Source organism: Notolabrus celidotus, chromosome 6, assembly GCF_009762535.1.
Source record: "Notolabrus celidotus isolate fNotCel1 chromosome 6, fNotCel1.pri, whole genome shotgun sequence".
Taxonomy (NCBI): domain Eukaryota; kingdom Metazoa; phylum Chordata; class Actinopteri; order Labriformes; family Labridae; genus Notolabrus; species Notolabrus celidotus.
The window spans coordinates 22,613,491-22,633,434 of record NC_048277.1 but is presented as its reverse complement, the minus strand read 5'-3'; the positions used below and the strand labels follow the sequence as shown (position 1 = coordinate 22,633,434).

General features: G+C 42.1%; 1 protein-coding gene across 2 annotated transcripts; it reads left to right on the top strand.

Annotated features, from left to right (window-relative positions):
* The first annotated feature begins 4,711 nt into the window (after positions 1-4,711).
* Positions 4,712-13,736, top strand: LOC117814856 (circadian-associated transcriptional repressor). 2 transcript variants are annotated; one of them, XM_034686402.1, is made up of 6 exons: positions 4,712-5,210; positions 7,596-8,052; positions 8,370-8,444; positions 9,088-9,166; positions 10,885-11,011; positions 12,105-13,736. In XM_034686402.1, the coding sequence occupies exons 4-6, from the start codon at positions 9,117-9,119 to the stop codon at positions 12,498-12,500; spliced, it is 573 nt and encodes a 190-aa protein (XP_034542293.1). In that variant the 5' UTR covers positions 4,712-5,210; positions 7,596-8,052; positions 8,370-8,444; positions 9,088-9,116; the 3' UTR covers positions 12,501-13,736. The 2 variants fall into 2 exon arrangements, with proteins under 2 accessions (XP_034542293.1, XP_034542294.1); XM_034686403.1 differs by lacking the exons at positions 9,088-9,166; positions 10,885-11,011; positions 12,105-13,736 and having other exon boundaries at positions 5,013-5,215; positions 8,370-8,450.
* The last annotated feature ends 6,208 nt before the right edge of the window (positions 13,737-19,944 follow it).

Below are 19,944 nucleotides of genomic sequence, written 5' to 3'. Positions count from 1 at the left end.
TGGTGAGCTCACAGTCCTCTGCATCATGCGTAGCCCTCCTCATCTGTGCGTGGAGAGCGCAGGCTGGAGCACTTACATAACCCAGTTAAAATATACCCCAGTCACATGTAACGTTCAGCCCTGCAGATAGATATCCCACTGTCGCTTGAGCTGCTCTGGCAGCCGTTCAGACATTAGAGAGAGTATAAACACACACACACACACACACACATGCACACACACACACACACACACACACACACACACACACACACACACACACACACACACACACACACACACACACACAAACACACACACACACACACACACACACACACACACACACACACACAAACACACACAAGATTTGACAGTGATTCGCTGCCACTTTCTCAACTGCTTGCATGTGAACTGTGTGTGGAAAATAGTCAGGGAGCTTTCTCTCTGAGGGAGGCACATGTGACTGAGTGGAGATGGACCGGGAAGAAGCCACAAAGGGAGAAGGGAGGGTACATGACGGGGTGCCGGAAGTCCAACCCTTTAAAGTCACAAAAATGCGCCCAGTATCACTTCTCTTCCGACTACATAACCTCTAACACCAATTCTAAACGCTTATTGGCTGAGCCCTGCCACACACAACTGGCAACCCCACCACACACACACACACACACACACACACACACACACACACACACACACACACACACACACACACACACACACACACAAACTTACTGTTGCAGTGTGCCCACACTACGTGCAGTCACATTTCTGGTGTGTGGGCGGAGTTAACTCTGCACAAACTAGCATTTACTGTAACAGGATGACATATCTGGAGGAGTAAGCTACACCAGTGAGAAGTGGAAGACACGTTTTCTAAGCAAGATTTACAAGAGTTACAGAGTCCAGACTCAGTGAAGCTGCGGCCAAATTATGCAAGAAGCACACTTCGGATTTCAGGTTTTCTCTTACTGTCATGTGCAGCATATGAGGAGATCATTATGAAACAAGGGCACTTGGAGCGTTTTTTTTGTGTGTTGTAATCCTTCCTAGAAGCGGACATGCTCAATTTATTTTAAGGGATGAGGGCTGACTTGAAGCAGCAGGGACCAACGCCTTAAACTCTACAGGAAAACTTATGTAATCGAATTATTTTAAACCTACAAGGACTGAGTATTCTGCACATTGTGTCCAGCAGCCAAATAATGTGTTTAAAGTCTGATCCACACTGTCACAGTGCACATGTTTGTGTTTATGTTTGTGTCCCCTGCAGCAGCTTGACTTGTCGTTAACACAGTTATGCACATTCCAGTCAATCTTCTCCTCTCTCTAAGCTCAGACTAAAACCCTTTGCATGGGTAGCACTTTAGCTAAAAGTGGTGAGCAGTCATAACGTGAACAATGCTGTGAAAAGCCTGCTGATTTGGTGTCCGAATTTAGAGACATGCACACACACGGACACACGGACACACACGTCACTATAGGTTCAGATTTGGGTACAGGACAGCATATGGCTCACAGCCAGAGCGCACTGAGCTGAGTCATATGCACAGCTCATTGCAGGGGACAGCTGCTAGTAAGACAAGACACACACATATACAAGTTGCCCTGCCAGCAGCACCCAAACATTCTCACATGTACACCCGTGTCCGCTTGCAGCATTCTTTCAGGTGAGGACGTGTTCGATCGCTTTACAGCGTGCATGGGAAACAAGGGTCAACTGAGGCTATCAGCAAACGCCGCAGTTTCTCAATAGCAGCCTGTTACACGAGACAGCCTGTCTGAAAACAAAGCAAAAAAAAACAACAGATCTTGCAATGTTTCATACTGTATAGTGTACACACATGCATGAAACAACAAGCTGCTGACTTTCTGGGCCTATGGGGTGAAGTGTGGCATTGATGCTCACCCACGCACATGTGCTGCGATTCTCTAAAAGGGCTGATTTGAGCAGATGTTAGCTGTATGCCCTGTAATAAAGTGGGCGTGAGGCTCTGATTTGGCTTTTATTTTTTATGAATGAGAGCGGGAGACATGCAGTCTCTGTGGGATACAGAATCAGCCAGCCTCTCTGACAAATTGAAAATCACAGTGCCAGTTTGTGTTGTGTGTGACTCATCGCGCATCCTGACAGCAGAATGCACAGATAAAAAGAGTCCCCTTTGTGAGGAGATTGCAAATTACTGCTGTTGTTTCTTTATATGGATGACAAATTGCAGCGCGGCTGAATGGAGCCAGATTATTGTTAATCTATAAATGTTCCTGCAGATCACACAGAAGATATGCGGACACAATTAGAACAATCATGTATTTTCAATCTGAACAGTAACTTGTCGCCTATATGAATACAGTCTATACGCACCCTGTACAGTTAAACTGCCTGCTTGTGCATGAAGTACCTCTTTGATCCAAAAAAAAAAGGCTGTTTCCTGAGCTTTGAAGTGCATGTGATATATTCGTCTGTGACATAGAGGCCTCGCAGACAAACAAGGGAAATGAGAGTTTGCTGGGAATATGTAGGAAGCTCTTGGTCGTCACAGAGTCTGGGGTCAGCGGAGGATCTGTCCAGGGCAACGCAGGTGTTTATGGGATGTTTTAAAGATTGCAGCAGCTCACAAGACAATTAAGATTCTACATGAGTGGCTCACAAAGCCACTATGACTGGTTTTATGAGTGCTTTGGTGTCTGTATGTGGTGTGCATTCTTCCCAGCAGGATGTGATTAAAAGGCACAGCAGCCAGGAGAAAACCATCCGTTCTGTCCCTAAAACTTTGGTGCCCTTGTCCTGCCTGCTCCTCACATTAAACAAAAGTAGCAACATGCGCTCATCTATGCTCACATGACCACAGAATCCAATCACTACAGCACAAGCTCATTATAGAAAAGCACAGAAGACAGTCCAAGGAGCCCTTGTGCATTTCATGTCAGACAGATTTGCACCGAGTTGTTAAAACAGTCTAGGCAACATTTTTGGCTCAGTAAACATCTCAGAGCACATTTACACACGTGACCTGTTCACACTTAGAAAGGAGGGAAAGAAATGTGTGTTGTTTTAAATCCTGTTTGTTCTCATCGTCAATCGAGGGAGACGACAAGAGGAGGGCTGGTTATGCCTATTGAGTGGGTGTTTCCCAATCGCACGTGATCACGTTTGCTGTGAGAGGGTTCGTGACTCACCGGCTCCAGGCTCAGGATCCTCATCTGGCCTCTGACAGAGTGCTCCTAATCCCACCCTTTCAGGCAGTCAAACGGAGGTCCTGTGAGTCATGCCTTCACTGCCAATAACGTCCTAAATAAACAAAAAAAAAAGAAAACACACAAAAGACACACAATGAACACACACTGCATGTCAACTGCATCTTGAATTCCAGACAGATTGGCTCATAAGTGACGTACTTGTTGGGTTTGAGCCTGGAGGATGAAGTAAATGATAAAGTAAGCATTTTAAAATCTGATAGTTTATCTTCAATTTCATCAAAACTAAAAGATTCTATGTATTTATTTAAGTACAATTATTGCATGGTTAGCTTTTGTCCTTAAATTATTATTTTTTTTTACATTTGAGAGAGAGAAATGTACTTTATACTCCACTCTGTGACTGACAAAGTACAGTAACTTGTTACTTCAATCAATCAATTAATCAATCAGCAAGTCAATGAATTTGTCCCCATTGAGGAAGGTTGTTCTGTTTTTTTTTGCAGTGGGAATTTAACCTTTAGCACACATAAAACACAGGCCAGATAAAAACACATGGAGACCAAGAATGCTCAACAAACCTTTGTGTTCCGATTAAGAAGAATAAAATGTATATATCTCTTCATAATTTACAATGCACTGATGGATGAAACCATGTGAAGAAGATGAAATAACATGTGCACGTAATGATGCAGTGTTATGTAGTATTGTGGAATCATTAATGTTGACACATGCACACAAGCGGTGCTGTTGGAGTTGGCCGAGGTTCATCCTTTCTGCTATAAATACTATTTGGTAGTTCAGTGTTTAATTATTTACAAACAAGTAATGTTTCATAATAACTGAATATGACAAGTATAATTACTTATGTATTTATTTCAACCAATGTAAATGAGAAAATAGAGGCCTAATAAAACAATTATATAACACTGTAACGTAAACAACTCAGTTTTTTGTGTTATTTTTAGAGCATGGTCTTGCTCCTTTTACTCACTTAGGTAAACCGTTTACTTCCCCACCACTTGACTTAAGGGGGGGGGGGGGGGGGGGGGGGGGGGACTGTCTGGGCCAGATAACCAGACAATCCGTGTTCAAATATAGTTTCCTGAAGTGTCCTTGAGCAAACTCTTACATGAATGAAGCTTTTACAGTTGCTCCCAGTGTATAACCTGACCAGGATCCTTAAGTCAGCAGGTGGAGGTCTTTAAAATGTACCCAGAGTCAAATCAAAGTCTGGTGAAGGGGCCTTTAGTTACTGTGATCCATCTTTTTGGAACTGGCCCTTACTCCATAACAACTGTTTCCACAAAAAAAGACTCAAAACATTTTTATTTTCTCAAGCGTATGAATGATATGACTGTTGTGACTGGATGCATGTGCAACAACTCTGTTTCTGATGTATGTTGGGTGTATCTATTGTTTTTCTGTTTTTATTTATTCTATTTGGAAAAATCTTTTTTTGTGTTTTTAATTCTCCGTGTAAAGCACATTGTAATGAATTGGCATTATAAATAAAATTGCTAGTGCTCCTGAAACTGCTGAGTGCGCCTTTACCATGCTGCTCCTGCTCAGCTGCTCTCTGACATGCCAAAGGTCCAGGCATCATCATCATCATCATCCATCCCGATGATATAATGAAGAAGAATGCCTGCAGAATGACCAAAACTAGCCCTGGACTGACTTTTCGGCCCAGCTGCTGAAAATGTAACCGATCCGCGTGTCCACGTGTTTGTGTCATTTCCATGTCATTTGCATATGTAAACCGGCCTCGCCTATCGCTCCGCAGCTGCACCCAGACAAGAAGCCCATTTGTCAGGCGGGCTTGTTTGAGGAGCCACTAGGAAAGCCGGTACGCGTAAATCCCGCCCACTCAGACACGTTGCCTTGGGAGAAGCAACACGGGCCGATCACTGGCTGTACCGACCCCCTCACTCACACGCCGCACGTCCGACACATCAGCTGCTCTCAACCCGACAGTCCTACTTGGATTTACCGCCGAGCACAGGAGGAGTTTAACCGGTCGCTGCATCCTGGTAAGGAAGGCAACTACTAGCTTCATCATCACACCACCTTAAGAACATCAATATTATAATTATTACTATGTGTTTGTTTCTGTGAGGGAATTACTCTGCTTTTATTTTTAAAATTCATCCACTGGAATTTGAATCAGACAGCTTTAACACTTTATAATGAAGGATAAACTAAACAACATAACAGGTTGAAGCGCGTAATGATAGTTATTACAGTCAGGTTTCATATAATCTAACACTGCATGCTGCCAAATTTACTATGAGGAAGTCCATTGTGTCTATTACCAAACTGATCTGCAGCCTACACATGTATAGACTGAAAGACCGGATCATTCACTTCAATGTTTTCAACCAAAGATAGTCTGGGTTTAAAACAGTGAGTGAACATGTTTGTCACATGGATCATGTTCATCACTGTTTTTCTTCCCCTATACTAAATTAAAGTCTGTAGTCTGTATGTGTGTGGTGCTCGGCATCTCTGTTCATGTGCCCCACCTACACAGGTACATGGAGACATGAGGAGCACAAGGGCTGACTGATAGTGTGTTATTTAATCAAAGAAATATCTTACATTTTGAATACATGTGTAACCAGCAGCTGTTATCAGAGCTACAGCATTTATTTGAATTTTGGGTCTGATACACTGTAAGACAGCTGGCCTGTGAGGTGCATTCAGAGGCCCAGGACAAGTGGATGTTTAAAGGAGTATAGTATGTCATGTGTATGTTTATAGCAGAATGTATACGGGTGAATGCTTAAGAGCTTTTACTTTTTATCATATCATACAGATGTGATGTGTAATGTTGTACTTTTTAATACAAGTTGTCTCGTAGTTGATTTTCTCTTATATACATGGCTGAAAGGATCATTGTGTTTTGGGATGTAGGAAAAGAAATGATACATTAATCAGATAGATATAGATATTGATAGTTCTATAGATTGATTTATGTGTTATGTGATGGAAAGACTTGAGAAAGGACACGTTGTACTTGCAATAGATACATGGGGCTATTAGTTAAATGTTATTTCTCCATTAAAAATGAGTTATATTATGCTACGCAATTGTTCTATTTCCATTGAAAGAGGTTTTGATAACCAACAGTTCAATATTTATATATATGTAGAGTGGCACGTTTAGTTATACATAACTGACCTTCATGTTTTTTTCCTTGTCCTTGTTAGTGTTGTTGCATTTTTTCAGAACAACTTTGGATTAAATATTTAAGAGTAGAATACAAGCTTCATAAGATTTTCAAGTCTGACATCTTGATTGTTGATACTTGATAAACTGAAAAGCTGGCAGTGTTCTGTCACCATGACTGCTCCACCAGAGGTTTCAGTTACACAGAAGCCATTTAAAAAAAACCACAACTAAAACATTCAAATGTTTTTCTGTATATTTGTGTTAAAGCTTGTCAAATCAGTAAATCTCTGCTCCTCCTCTTCCTCTTCTGTAATTAATAAGATCAGAAGATGGTCGTCCTGAGACAAAGAACTCACAGGGCAGTTAACTCTCCTTGCCCTCACGTTTCACCTCGGATAAGCGACATGATAGGGTAAACCTCTCAAACACCAAAAATAGTCCCCATGCTGAAAACGCTGTTCTCACTTCCTTTATGCACTAATCACTGAGGGAACATGTTTTTAAGGATGTAAGATCCCACAAGCAATTAAGCGTCCATGGAGAGCGTTGGTTGGAGTTTTTATTCATGAGGCATCTTTTGTGTTGTGGACAAACAGTGCCAGGCTCTTATTTTGTGAAATCCTTTTTTTTTTCTCCCCACAAGTGTCACTTGTGTTGATGGGCAGTTTGAGGGGCTGGTCGTCATGGTGGCAGACCCCTGCTCCCTTTTGAATAAACAAGCTTACAATGTTTTTGAATGATTTTTGGTGGTGGCAGCTGGCCGAGCCTGACTGGCAGAGGGGTAAAAGTGCTGAAAGATGGGACTCTGTAAAATGTAGAGACTCACTCCTGTGTGACGTCACGATGTGGAGATTTATGGTGACAATAATTCTGACAGGGCAAGGATTTGAGTCTCTGAGTGCTTTGTGGATCACTGTGGAGACTCAAATGTTTGGTGTTTGCTTTTGATGGTGGCTGGTCTGTGTTTACTGGCTCAGGTGTTGCAGCTGCAAAACAAACAGGTCATTGTGGTCTCAACAACTGTGGTCTCACTGCCACCATCTGCTCTGCTCAGCCTCTGCCTTTATTCATGTCTGCCGGGCTCCAAATGCTGTTTTCGTAGGTTTTATTATCCAAACTAACCCGCAGTGTTTGTCCAAGGACATTTCCAGAGGATGTTTTATCTGCTTTTGCTTATTTTCCACCTGTTTCTGACTTGAATGTGTAACGTATCATCATAATAATCATTACTCTCTGTCTGCCAGGTCAGTGATGGTCAGTGCTAGTTAGAGCCTGCAGCTGAGGATGTCTGCTACAGATTCGGACAACTCCATTGACTGGCTGGCTAGTGACAATGAAGACAATGAGAGCGAACGGGAGTCTGACTACTGTTCCAGAAAGCACAGCCAGACAGTCGCTCCGCAATCCCCCAGCACCCCCCCCCCACACCTGGGCCCGTCTGACAGCAGCTGCCGCCGGGGCAGCGAGGTGAAGGAGGGCGACAGCGACTGGAGCGAGGTCAGGGAGGCCTCCAGTCGGGGATCTCCCCCCGGCTGCACAGAGACGTGGGACAGCTCCACTGGACTGTATAAAACACAACAAGGAGGGAAAACAAACGGCAAGAATGCTCAGCAAGCACTGAAGAGGCCTCGCAGCTTCACGGAGGACGAACGGCAGCTCATTTCCAACGCTTCAGAGAAGAAACGGCTTTTCAGTCGCAAGGTGAGCACCTCTGAGAGATGTCTTTGAGATGGTTTATGGTGTTGAGAAAAACTCAAGCATACCCTGTTTCCTAGATCTTACACCCCTGCTGGTTTTACAGATGTCTCATACGTGACATTTCCAGTAAAAACGTCCCTCCCCTATAGCTCTATAGGTAGAGTTAGTCACGCTTTTCTGAAGAACTTGAGTCATCCCAACACGAGCAGAACCAAGTCCATCAAAAGAACAGCAGGGGGAGAGTTTGAGATATCTGTTGAGCAACTTTTTCACACATTTCATCAGAGAAATAACCTCCTTTTTAATCTTTTTCATTTCAGTGCATGGGCTACAATGCTACATTCACCCACTGTCGTCTATTCTGAATGGCCTTCGTTCAGGGAGATACAGAGAACGTAAGTTGACATTTAATTTCTGCTTTGTAAAATCTCAGACACCTACTTGTACACAGCCGTTTCACTTCTGTCTCTTCTTGCTTACTCACGTGTCAGAGGAAAAAACAAAAGACTGATGCGTGCTCTCTCCTGTATGGAATATTGAGAGCAGTGTGTCTGAAACATACTGTTGTGATCTATCAAATAACCACAAGTATTTCCTGTGTGTCTTTGAGTGAGTCTATCTTTAAAAGTAGAGCTCAATTTAGGTGAAGGTTCACTGACAAACTACACTGTTTTTCACATGTCCACTTTAAGAATAAAAAAACACATTATTTTTCTTCCATTTGAGAACAACTTGTAAAAGAGCCACTTGGCCAGGGCGACCGAGAACACGGTGTCCATGAATTAACTGCTGTTTGTGAGACAGGCATTTGAGAGTAAGATAGTGCCATGTCAGAGACAGCTTTTAAAACGGCTTGATTTGGGATCTTTGTGAAACCCAGACCTCAAGTGACCCATCACTTCCTGGCCGTAGAGGCAGGGAGTCTGTTCCCCCCCCCCCCCACACACACACATTTCACACAACCCATCTGCTGTACAGACTCAACACTGTTGTCAACAGAGTTCAAGCAGCTCATAGTACAAGCTTCCTCTTTTGCAGGACTCAGCAGTTTCCAGGAGAGTGTGGCCATGGACCGGATTCAGAGGATCATGGGTGTCCTGCAGAACCCCTGTATGGGGTAAGTGTCCTCAGTTTTCCCCTGTACAGTTAAAATAATTACCTCTGTTGTCTTTCCTGATTATACATCATCGTGTACTGAATGACACCTGGGTCGCCTCAGAGCCTCCTCTCATCTTGCACTGATCAACATTTAGAATATGCTAGATTTTTTTTCTTTCCATCATGTGGGTCAAAGTGGCCTCAAACATGTCTGCGACACATGGCTCACAGCAGGCCGCCCTGCAAGGAGCTGCTACCCCCACGCATTCAGGATAAATTTTCCGCCGTGATGGCTGGCTCGCACTTTAGCCGGGCATCTTGTTAAAAATGTATCAGGCTCCTCTGTGAGAGCAGCACACTTGTGTCCGCCTGATTAGCTCTCCACTGGCCAGACGGTATAATGGAGTATGATATCACCCCTCAAAAAGAGAAAGTCTTTGTCCCTGTAATATGATCATTTTGAGATTTTGAGGTTTTTAATTTTGATTTTCATTATGTAAAAGCAAGCAGGTGCGAAATTCAGGCTCTTGAGTGCCTTATTTTGCATCATTAACAAAGCAGTTTGGTTGAAATCAAAATTATGCTGAAAATATATGACAGTGTTCATCATTTACATAGAGAAAACTAGAACTGAAATGTGCTGAGGCTAAATGTTTCAATAATCAAACTGCAATGTTTAAATTTGAAACAGTGTATGGCTCATGTGAAATCTAATTCTGCCCTTAAATTTAAATAGAAGATCTAAATTTGACATTATCTTCAAAAGTAAAAGCACATATACCCATATCAACACTAAATGCTTAAACTGGTAGTAGCTGAATGAAATCGCCGTTTTATTCTGAAAGGAAAAGCCTCACTTCATATACGTTAAAGGGAACAAAGCCCGTCTCGCATCAAGCGTTGCTGATATATAAGATAAAGTGCTGCTGAGATGGCATAGACTAATTGGAGCCCTCACCCACCAGCTGCTGCCTTCATATGGGAGACAAAGAGTGGGTGTGGCAGACTCCCTGCAGACTGCCGGGGCAGAGGCTGGAAGGTGGACTACCCCCTTCCCTCCTCCTCCTCCTCCTCCTCCTCCTCCTCCTCCTCCTCCTCCTCCTCCTCCTCTTCTTCATCGCTCCCTGTGCCTGCTCTGTGTTGCCAGCTGGCAGCCCCTGCAGCTACACAATGGTAGATAGGATCAAAGTGACTTTTTTAGCAGTCACTGTTGCGGATAATCTTTCACATGAATTTAACATGCTCTGAATGGAGTATAGCAGGAAGGTCCTGATCATATGACACACTCTAATCCCCACCCACCATCTGGTTTTGACGGGTGGGAGTTAATGGGACACTGCTCTAGACGCCGTCTACCTCCAACGAGATCTGCGTCACCACGACAGTTTATTTTCACGGTGACGCTGTCAGTGGCCGCAACGGATTTGATGTTTATATTTAGAGGCGAGTAGAACTATTATACATCAGGCCACGTGTGAGCTCAAAACATGTGAGAAATGTACTCCACCCCCTTCTCAACACACACACACACACACACACAAACACACATTGAGTACAAGCGTTGCTAAGTGAGTGTGTGTTCACCCGCTGCTCAAGATTGCATATTTCCTGTGTGAGCTTGATGGAGAGATAAGATTTCAGAGAGGAGGTAGGCAAGATTTTTAGTGGATTACTCAGATTTAACTTGACTAAATCTTTCTCTCTCTCTCTTCTTTCTTTCTCTCCGCCACTCTTTAGGGAGAAATACATCAATATCATTCTCAAAATGGAGGAAATGCTGAAGAGCTGGTTCCCTAACGTAAGACTCCAAGACCAACTCTCCGACCAGGAGATAGACGAAGCCGTTCCTACCAAGAGACTGAAGGTAAAGTTGTACAAAAGCAGAAGTGTTGCGTAAGAACTCTTGGGTTACACAATGACTGCTGCCAAGAACATATGGTGACGACGCGGTGAAAGAGGGACCAAAATATCTATTATTATTTTAATTACAGGTTTGGCCAGGAAGGGAGGATTAAAAGCTATTTTTGCAGGGGTATTACGGCAGTCTCAGGTTCACTAAGAACAATGATAGAGGAGAAAAGGTAATTTTGGAGGAGTGTCGCTAAGGGGATAAGAAAGGTCACAATGCTCTGGAACATTCCGTTGCATTTCATTGGAGAGGATTTATTTCTGTGGCTAATCCAGACACACCCTCCCAATAACAGGAATGTCATGCAGCTTATTTCCCAGTCACCTAAGTTAGCTGTTTTCACTTTATGACTGTTTACACCACAAGACTGTATCTTTAAAGCTACTGTAACCAATACTTATAGATTAACAAGAGAAAGAAATCAATATTTATGAAGTAAAAGGGATTGCTTATGTTTACAAATCCACAGATTAGCCATTTATTCTTCAGCTCTTGGCCCCACAGTGTGTTTTAGCCTCCTTAAGCTTGTTGTTTTGGCTTAGTGTTAGTGTTGTGACTAAGTGTTTTTGCTCTCTTCAAAAGTCGCTTTTGGCCCCAGCAATGAGATGTTTTACTTGCTCAGAACCTTCCCTGCACCAAACAGCAGATAGATTGAGTTAGCATCAAGCTAATGAACATAGCAGCAGTTAAGAGACTAAATAGTCTGATATTTTTCGCTAGAGTTTAGCAAGACTCAAACAGTGCTAGATTGGAATTAGTTAGGGGTTTAAATGTTAAGTCTATGTGGTTTTAACATCTTGTTATGCTTACTTCAAGAGGTCACCAATTGTTTAAATTTGATTTGTTCTTGAAAATGGGATGATCTTTGTGTGGATTGGAGATGTTTATGTGTTGTCTTCAACATACTGGTCTCTAAATGGTGTATAGAGAACACAGACACCCTTAATATCTGGCAGTAACAACAAACTGGCTCATTTGGTGTTTTATTGATCAGTGGTTCCCTCATATATAAACGCATAAATTAAATGTGACTTTGTTTCCCCAACAGCTTTCTCCAGTGAACGTCACTGCAGCCGTGAGCCCCATCACCATCAGTGAGCCTCCATCCGGCGCCAAAGCCCTGAGAGTCACCGACCTCACTCCTCCTGGAGCGTACTCCGCCAGTAACCTGAAATGGCTCCACACGTCACCCATCTGCTCCCCAACAGCAGAACAGGCACAGGCAGGACCCAGGCACCTGCAGCCCCCCAGAGACAGAGACCTAACGCAGGACAACGCTGTGTCCTCCAGCACAGACAGCCACACTAAGAAAGACTCGGTGCCCAGAGGCCCCCCACCAGGGAAAATCAACGCTCCCTGCTTAGAGAGGCTCCTAAAGTCCACAGAAAGCATCATCAGCCGCAAGGGAACGGGAGGAGGTTTGATGGACAGCAGCTGGTCCTAGTCCACACAGTGAGCTGGGTGTCCAGCTGTAAACCTCACAGCCCAGCCTAGCCTTGCCCCACCCCGCCGGGAGCCAGTCAGCTCGCTTCGCCCATTCCAGCCTTCAGGGTAGACAGGAGCCTTCAAAAAAGGGATGTCACAGATTTCTCTTTAATGTGCAAGGGGTGTCGACGAACATGAACTCTCTGTATGGGGAATGTGCCCTCTAAGACATGACAAGTGTCTGCTTCAGTCCCTTGGTTGACTTCTCTTTCTTTTTTGTTTGCACTCTTGAATAGCATGTTCGAGTGGGAAAGGATAGATGTCACATGCCGAGATCACCAGAGCTGGCGATCTTACAACTGAATTGTTCCCACTGGCTTGTAGATGCAATAATACAGGTTTAAGTATCTGTGAAATACCCATTTTGCCTGAAAGGGAAATAACTGCAGGAGTAGTTTGTGCTGGAAGGGAGTATTTCAGACATCCAGACATGTCAGTGGTCTACATATTGTTGTGCTGAAATGTGGGGTAAAATGTGATGTTATTATCTCCCTCCCTGACCCCATGACTCCACTCTAGTTTATTGATGTGACTGTTACTCATTTGTATACTTTATAAATAAGGTCTTTTGGTACAACTGTTCTACCTCAGTGGGCACCACGTCACAGTTAGTGGGTAGGAATGTGAAAGTAAGGACACCTCACCAGATCTGCAGTGAGCCAAACGGCCTCTCTGACTGCGATGTCTGCAGTACGTGTCGCTCTGCTCGTACAAAACAGAGGACGCTCTCTCTCTCTATGGGATGCTCTCCGTGGCCTGACTGGTGCCATTGTAAAGAATTTCAACTGCAGATTCCTTTTTTTTTTTTTTTTTTTTTTTTTGAGTCTCCCATTCGAAGGCAAACAGTGCCTGTAACATCAAGCTGTGCCTGTAAGCCGGTTTGATAAAAAGAGAGAGAAAGTTCAGAATACCTGCTCCTCTGTGGGATGTACAAATCAGGAATTCTTACTCTCCTGCCATTTTTCCTGTATTGAGTAAATTATTCAGATCTTGCCAACTACTTTCTGTGGTGGAGTAGAACATTATTTTATTTTGCCACAGATCTGGACAGTATGTTAGACCAGCAGAGAGGGACAAGGTATTTCTGTGTAAAATCTTACAGGAGGTTGTCGATTTACCCTGAAAAGTGGCCTTTATAGTGTGAAATTTTATACTTTAAAAATAAATGTGGTTATCTTTGTTTGATGAAAAATGACTACTGGTTCTTTTCTTGTCAGTTTTTTTTTTACACAAGAGGGTAAAAGTTACCTAAAATGCACATAATGGAGCAAGGGTTTCTTAACTAGGATCTGTTTAAACACAGTTTAATGTTAGCACCATTTTCCAAATTGAACTTGTCACAATGACCTAACCATCTCTTTGCTCTACTGTTCCACTCAGCTCTTTCAAGTTTACATTGAGTGACATGCATCAAACCACCCTTCTAGGATGGTTACACACAAGGTGGAAAGACCAACTATGTCAGCAAGAGAAATCTATGAAATAGCTCTTTCTCAGTCTCAATTAGGCATCAAAGACTCCAAAAGAAAGGTTGTTATCTGATTTATATCACAGTTGGACCAATTATAGGGTGAGTCAAGCAGGAGCACTCGAAAGGCAGCTCAATTCCTGAAGGAATAATACGATTTATTGTTTGCGAGGCAGGATGTCATTTTCAGTACTTCTCTGCTGTACAGACAAAAGTGAAATTCTTGCTTTTGCAGAAGTGCAGTGAAAGTACCAGCTCAGTTTCACATCACATTTCCCAGAAAGCTTCAAGGGTATGGTTAGCCTTTGTTATGTTTTTCACATGAGCAGGTCTACTTTCACATGCCTGTAGACGAATGACACAACAGATGTGTGGCTACGTGACCTACATGTCCATCAACAATGGTGGTTGAAGGTGTGATAATCGATAAGGATGGATTTAAATAAGAATGGTGTTAGAGATGACTTTGCATGGAGGGAGATTCTGCACGGTATGACAAGGGTGTTTCTTAAAGACTGAAAGATTGTGGGAGGGTTGTTTTGAGCTTTAAGTGAATTGAGGGAAATTCCCCAAAGTGTTATGTTATACAAGAGACACTGCTCTGTTATGTCAGCCTGCAGGAAGACGCTGCATACAGTCTTTCTACCATAAAGACTGCATACTGCCACCTACAGGTGAAATGGTAAACATCTTAAGTTCCTCCTCCAGGGATAAAATGAAATTACACGTTGCCTTGGGTTAACATATGGCATTCATGAAAGCAGTTTTGTTTCCTCGTTCTCTCTGAAAGGAAGAAACATCCCTCTAACAGAAAACTAAATCCTCTTTATGTGGATTTCATTTCTTAAAACCAACCTCTGTGATTATGAGGGAAGTTTTTAACAATTTTTACATCGGAGCTGTAGTTTAGTGTCAGTCAGTTTTTGATAGATGTGTTAAATTCTTCTTGGGCTTACACTCTTAATGAGAACACAGCCGGTTCAAAGAGAGTTCAAGTAGAAGTTCTTCAGAGTCCTTCAACTGGAATATAATCTGTCAGGAAATGAAGAAGATTAAAATGTAGAGGTCTACAGTTTTCTTTGGATTTGTCCTTCTTGAATTACACGTATAGCCCGTGTCTCTTTCACCAGATTAAAAGGAGTGATTGCAGGCGTGAGTGGGGTCAGTTACCCACACTGCATTGTTTCAGCGTCGCCGCCCCAGATTTCATCTCCCAGGGCAAGGCTTAATGGTCCGCAGTCACGTGCGCAGACGACCTGACAGCATCCATGTCCAAAGACAGCTGGCACAGATCTGTCTCGCACTCGCCTGAAAAGGGAAGCTGTTATGAATGTAAGGAAGAGCTGCATCAACAAAAGGCACCTTTCTCATCAAGCTCTCCAAAAGTGTGAACTAAATCACACTGAGCAGAGAGAGAGGGTTGCCAATGGTGAACATGTGATGTGACAGGAAACTGCACAGAAAAACCAAGGGTGGGGAAATTAATGTGGAAAGAGATTAGCTACATTTTTTTGAGCAATAGAGAATAAACTTAAGGCTATAAGGGCGACAAAGATGGGATCTAAGGGAGATCATTTCTTAAGCTGTGTTTTTTTTTAGAGAAAATAATAGCTGCTCCCGCTTTAACATAAAACATAAGGAAAAAATAAAAACTAAGGTAAAAATAATAATAAGTGTGATAAAAATATTAGTAATAAAAATATAATATATATATATATATACACATATACAGAAATATATACAAAATATATAGACATACAAACATACACACATCCAAATTTCCAAATTAAAACAAAAAGAAAAGTGCAAACCCAACAAAAACATAATTTAAATTAAACCAAACTTTTAAAAATAAATAAATAAAGAGACCATACTGCCACACCCTGCCATTCCACCCTGCTTTAACTTGGAATGTCTGAAAACGTAGTACTTTGAACATATATGCTGTGTTCTTTGACTAGTTTTATTTTGAAATGTATCAAATAAGGAAGGTTCAGCCATCCTGAAAAGGGTTTCAACAAGATCATAGAAAACTAAATGCCAAAAAAACACCCAACACATGCAATGAATTAGATTTTTATTGGACCAGTTATGTGTTAACTCAATACTTAGTACCAGAATGACCAACTAACATGGTAGACTAATATCACTGAGGACACAAAATCATATTGCTTTCTATTGTCAAAGGTTCAAACAGGTAATGATTTACAAAACTGATTGATGTCATAGTTTTTGTCCAGGGTATATGTGGGCAAAACTACAAAGCCTCATCATTACTGCAGGAGCAGAGATGGGAGCTCTTTGTTGCAAGCAATCAAAGGCAATTGGAGAGGGGGAAAAAGTGGGGGAGGGAGGGGGGACAGGTCCATAGTTCCAGTTGCAAAAAAGCCGGAAGGAATAATAAATCGCGCTTCAGTCTCTACAGCTACCCTTTCATTGCAAATTAGCCTTGATTTGAGCTCCAGCTGAGTGTGAAATGACAAGGCAGTGTGGTGTTGAATCGGAGCCAAGGTGGCGATGCTTCACTGTGCTGCGGTTATTTATATGTGCTGTATCCATGTAATTCAGATTTCAAGTCTTCCCATGCAGAGAGAGGCTGATGTGAAGTTGCCTCCTGACGTTAAACAATCTAACCAATTAATGAAAAAAAAAAACCTTTAGAAAAAGCTTGAAGTGGAAAAATCCTCTTCCTGCTACAGAAAGGTTAATTACATCAGTACAGGTAGTGAATGAAGGAGAAAATCACAGCATCTTCACTGGAAACGTTTGGAAAATCCTCCTGAAGCTGTTAGATTGAATACGGGTCGTTAATGCTCACAAAGGCTCTATTGTTCAATTTTCAAAAATCAGTCACGACTACAGCATCACAAATATTACATAATTATACACTCGGACCAAAACTGATTTGCTATTGGCAAATTGCAACCTGCCAGCGTCTCAGACCCATGACAGGAATGAATCACTCTGCTCTTAACTCCCAAGACTCAAATGCTGCATACTTGAGTTAGCATTACAGTCCATTATAGTTACTCAGGATTATGAGCATAGCATCAAGGCCAATTGATTCATTAGGGGATGCTCTTTCTACAGGGAAAAAAACACCAGGTTTCCTTGACAGCACGCAGGTTTGAGAAAAAGAAGCATCAACATGTTTCTGAACATCCTGAAATGTAGCACGACGAGGCTGCTGCACATTCTGATCTGATCCCTGCAAAGCGACAGGAAGGACTCACTATGTTATCTGGAACTGTACAGCTGATTCATTCACACCCTGCGGAGATAATGGTCTCATCTGTCGGAGGACTGAGCACCTTTAATTAAGAAACCTGTGAACCCAAAATAACTCCCGCTCAATTACGACAAGAGCAGGTTATACAAATGATGGAACTGCCACGCGGTGTGCAGCTGCTGGTGGATTCTGGCTGGGGAGATTCTCGGCTTTGGTTCATCACAGAAACAAAGAAATTTATAGCTTAGCATGAATTATTAATGGTTTAATTCCACAGTATTTTGATGTGGACAAAAACAGCAAGGCGGCTGTTTCCTACAGATATTGCAGAGGGAATAAACTGGTCCCTGAAGCCAAAAGAGCAGAACCACCAACAGTGGACTCAGTAGTTTAGTGCAATAGAATTGATTTAGCCATCTCCAATAGGTCATCCTCAGTCCTGCTGTTAGGAGGAAGAGCAATGTTCAAAGAGCACCTCTGCTATTCTATACAGGTTTCACCAGCAGCATTGATTAGGGATGCACGATATTACCAGCCGGTATTGGCTTTAAAATGAACTATCAGATATCGGCTAACACACCGATATCTGACGATATAATTAACCGATAAAATAATGGGCTGCTGCTGCACACATGTTGGGCTCATGTTTTAAGTTAAATTTGAATTTAAGCAGCAGTCTGTAAGGTACATGTGGCTGACTAATTTAGGCACATTTACTGTCAAAGAGTAAACCATTTTATTTAATTTGGGTTTAATTGCTGTACAGTGGCACTTTTCACATGTTCCCTGTGAACAGAGGTTAGGTTTACGTACTATGTCAATATTGAAATTGGCCAAATGTGCCCTGGTTGTGGGTTTTGTTATGATTGTCTCAGGGAGAGCATCATCCAAGTTTTAAGTGGGATGTATCTTTTTGGATGAATTTAGTTTGAAAGCAATTGTCATAAATAAATATGCAGTTTTAAGTATTAAGTATTTTTCTTATTTTGCACAAGAAATGATTACTTAATAACAAATGTGATCAGAGTTACTGTACGCTAATTCCAATACAGAAGAGAATTGATGATCTCTGCTATTAGGTGTGCGGAAAAAAATATCAGTATCGGTGAAATGAGTTGTAAAATATCAGGATATCGGCAAAAAATCCAATATCGTGCATCCCTAGCATTGATTGAAAATACATCTTCAGATATTAGCTTTTTGATCTACAGATGGCACGTGAAAGCTTCAGACTTGACGTAGAAGCTACATCCTACATGCTAAAGTCTGAAGCAGCCTAATTTGCAAAAGCTTCACAGAGCATGCTCAGAGCCGAAATGATAAGAGGCCATTAAGGAGATGTATGAACATTTAATCCAAGTGAATTAATGAATGGTGATGATTTAAAAATATGTAGAGATGCTGTCTCACAATGTGGTTCTGAAAATCCCCACAAACTTTCTTCCAACCCCTTTTTTTTCATTTGTTAATCTGTACACAGGTTTTTCAAGACCAGTGCCTGAGAGACCAATTATCTGCATGCGGCATCATCAAGCCCTCACACCACAACCGTTCACATGCTGCCAGCCAATTATCCGTACTTACTCCTGCAGCAGAGGAGCAGACCTGATTCTTATGGGCTTTTCATCATTTTGAAAGACGCAAATTACACTTTGATACTACAAACAAGAGGCATTTAAGGCTCAGTGCATTTGGGATTTGTTGCATCCCTTTGGGTAAAAGGACCAGAATGTATTTCAAAACATAGTAAAAGAAAGGAACAAAGACACAGTGGCATTATAGTTGTGGGGCAGCCACTTCAAACAAATAAATTCTATTAAATCAAACAATGTTATCTACTTTGTATTTCAAGGAGTTTGAAAAGTCCTAAAAATGTTCTTCATTCAGGTATTTATAAAAATGAAACGCAGAACATCCTTCCAATAAGATAAGTAGAAGTCCTTTCAAAATAAAAGCCTTAGGCAGAAACTGTCTGTCACATAAAGGAAAGTCCCCATTTGAAGCTTTGTCAGATATGCAGTTGCTCTTAAAGTTACAAAACACAGATTTGATGAAAATGTCAGCCAATCAAATTGCAGGTTTTCCCTTACAGGGATGCATTCATTATCGTTAGCATCTTAACGAGAAACACCTGTCGTTCCCATCGGGTTGAATCCTGAAGATACTTGGTAAGCAGGACACTACAGATGATGCACAGGAAGATGAGACTACTAACAACGCCATGCCACTCTGACATATCAAGAGCACAGCACCTAAATATGGCTGCCCTTCATTAAGTCTCATTTCCAAGAATAGGGGGCAGACTGTGCTCATGTAGGTATGAATAATGGAAGCAGCCTCCAGGAGCTCATTTCCAGGGAGTGATCATCACGCTCAAGTATGGCCTAATGATCACACAGATAAAGTGAGAGGCTGGCATTCATGATTAATGCCCTCAGGTCCGTCTCCAGAGTTACACAGCCTCCACCGTCAGAACTTCTGTTCACTGAGCACAAAACAGTGCATCCTCTCAGAAAATAAGATGCATTATGAATCACTGGAGATTGAAGATGTGCTGTAGACTTGTGTAACTGCACAAACAGATGTTAACTCTAGATGTTATGTCCAACATCTGAAACCGGGCAACAGAACTAATGCATATCCCAAACAATATTCATTTGACATACAGTTGATTGCTGTGAATATTAACCAGTTCAGTTACAGAAT

Bases quoted from the DNA above. Each gene is read 5' to 3' on its own strand.
- LOC117814856 (XM_034686402.1), top strand. From the start codon at position 9,117: ATGGACCGGATTCAGAGGATCATGGGTGTCCTGCAGAACCCCTGTATG. The intron at 9,167-10,884 runs GTAAGTGTCCTC...GCCACTCTTTAG, and splicing joins CTGCAGAACCCCTGTATGGG to GGAGAAATACATCAATATCA. The intron at 11,012-12,104 runs GTAAAGTTGTAC...TTTCCCCAACAG, and splicing joins TTCCTACCAAGAGACTGAAG to CTTTCTCCAGTGAACGTCAC.